This window comes from Lolium rigidum, chromosome 3 (assembly GCF_022539505.1).
Source record: "Lolium rigidum isolate FL_2022 chromosome 3, APGP_CSIRO_Lrig_0.1, whole genome shotgun sequence".
Lineage (NCBI taxonomy): Eukaryota > Viridiplantae > Streptophyta > Magnoliopsida > Poales > Poaceae > Lolium > Lolium rigidum.
In genome coordinates, this window is record NC_061510.1 from 373,261,549 (window position 1) to 373,271,174 (window position 9,626).

The window sequence follows — 9,626 nt, forward strand, 5'->3', positions numbered from 1 at the left end:
AGTGCATCTGATCCCGGGAGCCAAAACGAATTTTCGCAAGTCCTATTAGTTATTGTTCGTTTTCTTTGGATCTTTTTGTAATATTGTACCCAGGTCCACTGGTCATAGGCGGCGACTCGCTCCATGAAAGCGGGAGCTGAGGTCGGAGAGAAGAAAGAGAAGAAGGGCACGGCTTGACCCTCGCCTGGGAAACAGAGGCCTCGCGTGTGTGCCTGCTCGTTTCCACTGGGATCCCGTTTCCACTCGCGCCTAGGAGACCCGCCTCCGCCGCCGGGCACGCTGCGCCCGCCTCCGCCGCCGGACACGCTGCTTCTTCCCCACGTCCCCCGCCCTCCACCACTTCTCCAAGGCGGGGCACCGCTCGGCTCCGGCTCATTCGACAGGCGGAGAAGAGAAAATCCAGCAGGTTCTCGCCCGGAAGCGCGCCCGGCGGGATCGATCGTGCCCCGGCCATGTCTTCCAGCAGGTTCTCGCCGGCGCTGCAGGCGTCGGATCTAAACGACTTCATCGCCCCCTCGCAGGACTGCGTCGTCTCCCTCAACAAGAACTCCGCCGCCAGCCGCCTCCCGGTACCGCCCGCCCCTTCTCCCGAATTAAATCGTCCCTTTCAGCCTTTCTTCTTTAGCCCTACTAGTATTTGCTTTTGTAGCTGGGGCAGTCCTCCTCTTTGTTGCTCTCCCATGCCGTCGTCCTCCTGCAGCCGCAGACCACGGGGTTCGAGTTCGCGCAGCGCAGTATGTGGTTTCTTTTGCGTTCGGATGGTGATGTGCCCCATCTATCTTCGCAATACGATAAGAGTAGAAGGGAAAAAGGAACCGGCGAATTGAGTCCTCTTTTCTCTTCTGCTCTGTTAGGGAAGGGGGGCAGTTTAGATTAGGGCTTGTTCGGATATATATTCCGACCAGGGCGAATTGAAATGGAATCTCAAACTGAAATCCCTTCCAGGCTTCCAGCCCCAAGGAATTGAGTAGGATTACAAAGGGTATCCAAACAAGCCCATGTTCATTGCTTCTTAAATAAATATGGCATATGTGGCGCCAATCGGTAGTTATGTCCCATGAACCTGGAATAGTTAGGTCTTTGAGTTTCACACCAACCAGCCATGGTATTTTATCCTTACTTCACAGTAAACTGATTGAACCAAGATTAAATAGCTATTAAGCGCAAACAAGAAGGCAAAAGTGTATTGATGGTCATTGAGACCATCAGTTTCTCCCAGCTTGTTCCATTGCTTAACGATCTCCAATAGCACCACTTTTTCGTAATTAACAACTAGATGAATGAACTACCTTTGTGATGTTGGACATTGCTACAGTTTACTCACTTGATAAACTCCTGATGCTTACCAATTTCCATTTTTTTAGTTCCCTGAGCTTAGTAACAGACTAGCATAGCAGCTGCCAGACTTGTCTTTTTTACTTTCGTATGTCCTTGAAAGGGTTTACTCTTTTTTATCACAGCAAGAGAGATCTGCCAGCTATGCTCAACTTGACCAAACTACTTTGAAACTCTGTCTCTGCATGATTGAAGTCATAAATTGGCTTCACATTAGCACAAATGGAACTTCATAAAATCATATTTCTTGCACCTCTCCTAACCCATTTCCCTTAATGTATACAGTTCTTATTTATTCCTGACATTTATGGTTTTACAGATTAAGAAGAAGGAAGTTCTGGTGACAAAACCTCCAGAAGAATCAGTGAAGATTTCACTAAAGGACTGTTTAGCTTGCAGGTTGTTACCAATTTCCTAATCCCCGCCTCAACTGTAAAATCAGCAACTTGTCCAACTGTAAATAATTCTGACGGCTTCATTTGATCTCATAGTGGTTGCATAACATCGGCAGAGACAGTTATGCTTGAGAAGCAAAGCTTGGATGACTTCGTTACTCGCATCAACTCTGGCAAAGCTGTCATTGTATCTGTGTCTCCCCAGTCAAGAGCATCACTAGCTGCATTCTTTGGTCTTTCTCAGTCACAGGTAAATATCTGATGCACTTGTCCTCTGCCCAGTCAAAATTATCACCCTATAAGGTGCTGTAACGTTATCCTCAAATTAGTGCCTTACCTCTCTAGCCAGATAAAATTACAATATAATTCTGTCAATGAAAACATAATGGAGTAATATTTTATCTTCAGGTTTTCAGAAAACTAACTGCTCTGTTCAAGTCGATGGGCGTAAAAGCAGTGTATGACACAAGTAGCAGTCGAGATCTGGCACTAATTGAAGCGTGCAATGAATTTGTTTCACGCTATCAGCTAAATCAATTATCTGGTGACAAAGAAGCTAGAGCCAGTCTTCCTCTTCCTGTACTTTCATCTGCTTGCCCAGGTAAGAAAAAAAGTTTGTTGGAAATATTCGTTGCTTTTTCCACTATGTAATCTTCTGTATAAATAGTTAGTTATATATCATCTATAAATATATTATTATAATCTCTTGCTCTTTACAGGTTGGATATGTTATGCTGAAAAGACTCTTGGTTCATATATCTTGCCCTACATCTCATCTGTAAAGAGTCCCCAACAAGTGATTGGTGCAGCTATCAAGCATCATATGGTTGAAAAACTAGGTCTCAAGTGAGTAATTTTCCTTAGTTTTAGGTATAAAGGTGTTACTTTCTGATATTTTTTCAGACTCGAAAAGAAGTAGCTCTGCCTTCTGTCCAAAATTAGTCTCCTTGTGTACTTCCCGAAGTGTTGTATTAAGTCTCCTTGTGTACTGCCTGATTTTTTGTGATGGAAATTAGATAATTACTTCTACTACCACATGTTCGCAAAAACTGTAGAAGATAAGATATTGCTAATATATTTCATGACAAATCTGGGCTTTTCTGCTAACCAATCCAAATATGCAAGACACTTCCAACTTTGTCACTTCCTTGTGACCGTAGTGCAGAGGGAGTATCCGTGAGATTAGAATTTTTTATGGTCTATTTCCCAAGCATGTAATATTTTCCATTTGCTGAATGAATGATTGTTTCAAATGAACACCAGTCTAATTATGAACTGTCACTTTGTAATATTTTTATTTATCACAATACTTCATTGTGTTCTGTAGGCCGTATGATATTTATCATGTTACTGTCATGCCATGTTATGACAAAAAACTTGAAGCTGTCCGGGACGATTTTGTTTTCCAAGTGGAAGATAAAGAAATTACAGAGGTGGACTCGGTATTGACAACCGGTGAAGTGTTGGACTTGATACAGGTTAGTAAGTTATTTCCTGCTGTAGATTTTCTTAGAAAAACTCCGAGACACTTATATCACTTCCATGGTTGTGCAGTCCAAATCTATTGATTTCAAGACAATGGAGGAATCTCCTTTGGACAGATTGTAAGTTCCTGGTAATTCTTGTTGAGAAAAGAATAATAGAATATTTTTATGTAGTTATGTGCTCCCTCCATTTCAAATTATAATACTACGTAGTTTAGTTTCAATAAGACACGGGTTTGACCAACAGTTACTATATTATTCTGCAATTATGCAACATAAGATTGATGTTATTAGATCTGTATGCAAAAGTATCTACAGATTAGAACGTATCTAGATACATGCTTATCTAGAAGAAGTTGAGTCAATTAATTTGGAAAGGAGTACTACAATAGCCTACCCAAAATGTCTTATAGTAACATGGAACATAGGAGTACCTATGAATATGGTTTGTTACGTTTTTATCGTACAAACCATGTTTTAATTGAGTAATTATTAATCCAAACATACAAGGAGCAATTTATTCTTTATGTTCTGAAAATTCACATGTACTTCTATTGCAACACCAGATTAACGAATGTTGATGAGGATGGTTCTCTATATGGGGTTTCTGGTGGCTCGGGTGGTTATGCAGAAACCATCTTCCGTTATGCAGCACGTGCACTCTTCAACAGAGAAATAGAAGGTCCGCTTGATTTCAAAGTATTGCGAAATTCAGATTTCCGTGAAGTTACACTGGAGGTAATTCTTTCCTCATCCCACATTGGCAAAGCCACTCCCGCTGTGGCCTTTGGATCTTTGTGTATAACTCCTGCTTATGCTAACAGGTGGAGGGCAGACCTGTTCTGAAGTTTGCCCTTTGTTATGGATTCAGAAACCTACAGAACTTTGTTAGGAAGATTAAGATGGGAAAATGTGAATACCACTACATCGAAGTTATGGCGTGCCCATCAGGTACTTTATTCATGCCATTGTGTTGCACAGTTGCTTTTAATAACCTGTTTCTAGGCTGTAGGATCTAGATTACTCTACTATACACTGATTATGGCCCTGCAGGTTGTCTGAACGGAGGAGGTCAAATAAAACCTGCTAAAGGCCAATCTCCCAAGGATCTCATCCAACAATTAGAGGGTGTATACATGCAAGATGTAAGTTCTAGCGTGCTCACTATGTTTCATGTTGTTTGTAAGGGCCTTGCTTCTGTTTGTGATTTAAATTCTATATCCCTACCGCCCATTCAAAATTTACATCCATCTTATAGTAGATATCGAAGCTAGTATATTATGAGATGTTATTCTGCGGTGTTATCTGCTATACTTTTGCATGTTACGTTGTGTCTACTTAGCCCGGCATGTCTATTGATACAATACTTTTACCTATTTAGACATAAGGAGAGTCACTTTGTTGACCTGTTAGTACCTGTTATACCATCTCATTGTAGTTTTGGTTTGTTAAAAAAAAGTAGTTCTGGGAAGCTGTGAGTGATTTTGAACCCACGGGTCATTGATTGTGATTTCTCGTCCTGCTCCAGTTTGATGACATGATGTGCTCCCTAGTTAAGTGGGAAAAAAATAGTTCAAATGGATTCCTGCTTTATTTTTTGCAATTTATCACAATCTGCGCATACAAAGTTTTAGCTGTGATACTTCTAGAATCTTGCTGCCATTGCACAAGAATGCTGTTATCTCATGTTGGTTATTGCAAGCTACCACTGACATTAAACCTTATGTACTAGGTATCAATATCTAGCCCCTTCGACAACCCGATTGCGAAGACATTATACGACGACTGGCTCGTACAACCTGGTTCAGACAATGCAAAGAGGTATTTGCACACGCAGTATCACCCCGTGGTGAAAAGTGTCACCTCGCAGTTGCAGAACTGGTGATACCAGGTTGTTGCATCGAGAATTCATATGGTCTTCCAAGAAGCAAAGAGGCAGACAATCCACACCGAACATAGCATTCCCAGCACAGAAGATAGACATTATCAGCAATGTTCGGCTTGAGTTTTGTTAGACTTAGGTTCTTCACCTGCTTTCTTGGTGATGTTGTATACTACTACCTCACACGAGAGAGAAACAATAACAGTTGAATTGTAAACATGTAAAGGTGCAAAAAAAATAGTTGCTGATCTTCTCAGTTGATAATTTTAAAAGTTTATGCCATTGTCTTGTGATTTCTTCTTTTTGTTTGAGAACTGTCCTGTACTTCACTCATCATACGCCTCGTTTGTTCTGTGTGCATCAATTTCAACGCCTTGCAAGTTGCAACTAAGCTATGGAATCATTCGTTTCTGAAGAAAAGCGGGCTCTGCACTGCCTGGAACAACAATCATTTTTTCTCTCCATTATAATACTTGGATACAGTTGTCGTTGACATATATGTTCAATGGTGAAGACACCAAATTGGACTTCGCAAAAGCAGATTAAGAATTACAAAAAGGTGAGAAGATGGATTCCTCAGTCCACAAAAGCGGATTAAGAATTACGAAAAGAATGAGAAGACGAATTCCTCATTGTGCTGCTGTAATTTAAACAAAGCTCGCAAGAAAACAAATTCTTCTCCAATTTGACAACCTGCGTAGGCGATTCATGCAAACTTTTTACGGAGTATTACAAGGATTCGGGAGTGGATGCGTTTTGGATCATGTCGGGGATCGTCTCGAGCAAGTAGGTGAACAGTCCGCCTAGCAGGAAAATGAAGAGGAACGCGAGCCCGATCTTGGCGAGGTACGCGGAGGTGACCTTGTTCTCCAGCGCCGCCCTGTCGCGAGCCCGCTTCGCCTCGCCGCCTCCCTCCTTCTGCGAAGCCACCGCCGGGAACCACACAAAGAATCAGTTATGCTCGTCTGTTCTTGGTCATCTGAATTTTAGAGGGGATCGTGTCATTACCGTGTTGTCGGATGGCGGCGCGTGGTGGTTTTCCTGCGCGTCCTGCTCGGTGACGGTCTGGAGCCTCCAGCCGCGGCCGTAGTCGGCGAGGGGCGCGGTGGGGCCGAAGCAGACGGGCTCCTCGCCGTCCTTGGCGGCCTCCACGTGCAGCGCCGCCGGGGAGCCCGGGGCGAGCTTGCGGTTGACCGCGTGCAGCGCGTAGCGGGCGGTCGTCCCGGCCGCGAAGCGCCGGACCTCGCCGGAGCTCCTGCAGGTCACCTCCAAGAACTGACGAACAAATTGCTTGTTCAGAAAGAGAATTCTTACAGTAGAGACAGGTTGCGCGGAGACAGATTCGGTTTACCGGAGGGGGAGGAGCGTTGCCGGCGCCGTCCTTGTGCGCCGCCTCGTCCTGTCCTGGCGGTTTGGTTGCCTCCGGATTTGCCATGTTCGTGCGAGCCTGGAGGAGCAGCCGAGCAGAGGAAAAAGGAGATTCCTGGTTGACTTGTTTTTTCAGTGGGTTTATAGTTGAGATTCGACACAACTCCATATTGCCCCCTCAACTCTTTTAGATATTACTGTTCCATTAATAGAGATTTTTATATGGTCCTTAAATCCAAAGATCGTATGGGATATCTTCAACCAAACCAGGCCAGCTGGTTGTTGATAACCCATTTATACACGATGCATAGAGGCTTTTTCGATGCATAGAGGCTTTTTCGATTAGTGATACATACAACTCTTTTTCGCTTAGTGATTCATATGGCAACTTCAATCCACCAATGACTTGTATTCTTTTTCTTTTTTTTGGAATCTAAAACTAAAAATATCGAAATAAAAAAAGTTTTTTTTAGATCGAAATAAGAAAAGTTGTATGTATCATTGTGATGTAGTCTCTACAGACCGGTGCTTTGTTCCCTTTAGGAGAAGAACACCTACCAAACACGGCTCGATTAACGATTACACCTACACACGCACAACATTTTTGCGAGCATGAATCCTACATAGACTAGGAGAATACGACACACGATCGGTTCTAACTTTAGATATGGACTTAGTCAGGCGATCATAGTTTTTTTAGGGGGAAATCTTTCTCCTTGGCGTAGGGGGCATCTTCATCAACATCTGCATCAGCCTCAACATTAGCACCATCTCCATCTTCAAGATCCCCATCGCCCTCTCATAGTTTGTGGTAGATTGAACCATGGATATTTTTTAAGTGTTATTTGCATGATTATGATTGGCAACTTGTTTTTATTTGGTGGTGAACTTATATCTTTAGATTGTGGTGTAATCCATATGCCACCGATTCATATCACGTTTCACCGTTGTGAGTAGTTTCCATGTTCCCAAGGGCATAGGATGAATTTGTTTTGATTCCTATATAGTATGCAATGAGTATTTGGTCAAGTTTTAATCTTTTATGTGGTTCTATGATGGTAATGTGCGAACATCGACTGCATATTACTTCAACTTTGGCTCTATCCCAACGGCGGTGCCACAGTGGGCTTATGCCTTAATTTGAGCTTTGTTAGGTCATAGGGACATGTGGTAACAAGGATCATCCCATATGCTCTCAAGATTCCCTCTAGCTGGCTCCAGAACCTTCCTAAGTGTCGTCAGCACAAGTTCATGAAGTCGGTTATTCCAGGGTTCAATATTGGATGTAGAAACATACCACCCCATTTGTATACACACCATGTGGGCAGACAAGTTTTCGAGGCATTTTCACCCTCCGAGGAGTAGGATCTAGAGAAACCAGAACCTGTTGACCACGTACTCTACAACTTTGGCTCTATCCCAATGGCAGTGCCACAGTGGACTTATGCCTTAATTTGAGATTTGTTAGTTCATAGGGACATGTGGTAACAAGGATCAGCTCATATGCTCTCAAGATTCCCTTCGACTAGCCCCACGAGGGAGTTCCCCCCTATACGTCCAGATTTTTCCTAAGTGTCGTCAGCACACGTGTGTGAAGCTAGTCACACCCCGGGGTTCAATGTTGGATGTGGCAACATCCCACAACACTTGTATACACACCATGTGGACACACATTTCACCCCACAAGGGAGTCCCCTCCTATATACATCCAACAGCGGTGTTTATGGCCGGTCTACACCTTCATTCTATGTGATGTATTAGTAGAAACTAAAAGTGTCATGCAACAAAAAATCATATGCAAACATAACTAAATCATACATTATAACTAAAAAATTAAATTGTAACAAAGCAAAAAAAAGTATCTACCGTGAAGTACAGACATCGAAGAGGTACGAAGAGGTAAGTGATACGTCCAATTTGCATCACTATTTTGTATCATAATTTGCTGTTATTCATTGATATATTTCATATTGGGATACAATACTTATGTTATTTCATCTATTTTGCATGTTTCATCATTATTGGAGGATCGAGCACCGGAGCCAGGATTCTGCTGGAAAAAGCACCGTCAGAACGCAATATTTCGGAAGATCAACTGTGGAAGGGAATTTCACGAAAATTCCTATTTTTCCAGATGACGGAGGGAGCCAGAAGGGGAAGAAGAGAGGAGCCACCGTGGGCCCGGACCACGGGCGGCGCGGCCCAGGGCCCGGCCGCGCCACCCGTGCTCCGGGGGCCCACGACCCTTTTCGCCTCCTTTTCTTCGCGTACTCCTTCGTCCCGAAAACCTAAGCCACAGAGGGGACCTCACGAAGGGTTACAGCCGCCTCGCGGGGCGGAGAACACCGAGAGATAAAGAGCTCTCCGGCGGGCAGGAATCCGCCGGGGAAATTCCCTCCCGGAGGGGGGAAATCGACGCCATCGCCATCGTCATCGAGCGGGACATCATCTCCATCATCATCATCATCATCTCCACCATCTACACCGCCATCACCACCGCTGCACCTCGTCATCGCTGTAGCAATTCGGGTTAAATCTTGATTGTTTGATGGGGGAAACTCTCCCGGTGTTATTCTATACTTGTTGTAGATGCTATTGAGTGAAACCATTGAACCAAGGTTTATGTTCAGATTGTTATTCATCATCATATCACCTCTGATTGTATTCCATATGATGTCTCGTGAGTAGGTCGTTTAGTTCTTGAGGACATGGGTGAAGTCTAAATGCTAGTAGTGAATTATGGTTGAGTAATATTCAATGTTATGATATTTAAGTTGTGGTGTCATTCTTCTAGTGGTGTCGTGTGAACGTCGACTACACGACACTTCACCATTTATGGGCCTAGGGGAGTGCATCTTGTATTCGGTTGCTAATTGCGGGGTTGCCGGAGTGACAGAAACCTAAGCCCCCGTTAGTATATCGATGCGGGAGGGATCGCAGGATCTCGCAGTTTAAGGTCTGTGGTTAGATTTATCTTAATTACTTTCTTGTAGTTGCGGATGCTTGCAAGGGGTATAATCACAAGTATGTATTAGTCCTAGGAAGGGCGGTGCATTAGCATAGGTTCACCCACACAACACTTATCAAAACAATGAAGATTAATCAGCTGTATGTAGCGAAAGCACTAGACTAAAATTCCCATGTGTCCTCAGGAACGTTTGG

The 9,626-nt window shown here is 43.5% G+C and overlaps 2 protein-coding genes across 2 annotated transcripts; one reads left to right on the forward strand and one right to left on the reverse strand.

The window, feature by feature from the left end:
• Positions 1-433: 433 nt before the first annotated feature.
• Positions 434-5,360, forward strand: LOC124704301 (protein NAR1). Its single transcript, XM_047236550.1, has 11 exons — positions 434-569; positions 1,655-1,734; positions 1,827-1,980; positions 2,139-2,331; positions 2,450-2,576; positions 3,058-3,208; positions 3,285-3,334; positions 3,781-3,952; positions 4,039-4,165; positions 4,268-4,359; positions 4,947-5,360. Exons 1-11 carry the CDS (start codon positions 453-455, stop codon positions 5,097-5,099), a joined length of 1,416 nt encoding a protein of 471 aa, XP_047092506.1. The 5' UTR covers positions 434-452; the 3' UTR covers positions 5,100-5,360.
• Positions 5,361-5,618: 258 nt separating this feature from the next.
• Positions 5,619-6,531, reverse strand: LOC124697455. The gene is made up of 3 exons (XM_047230042.1): positions 6,448-6,531; positions 6,105-6,371; positions 5,619-6,014 (listed from the first exon to the last, which is right to left on the reverse strand). Exons 1-3 carry the CDS (start codon positions 6,529-6,531, stop codon positions 5,826-5,828), a joined length of 540 nt encoding a protein of 179 aa, XP_047085998.1. The 3' UTR covers positions 5,619-5,825.
• Positions 6,532-9,626: the final 3,095 nt, after the last annotated feature.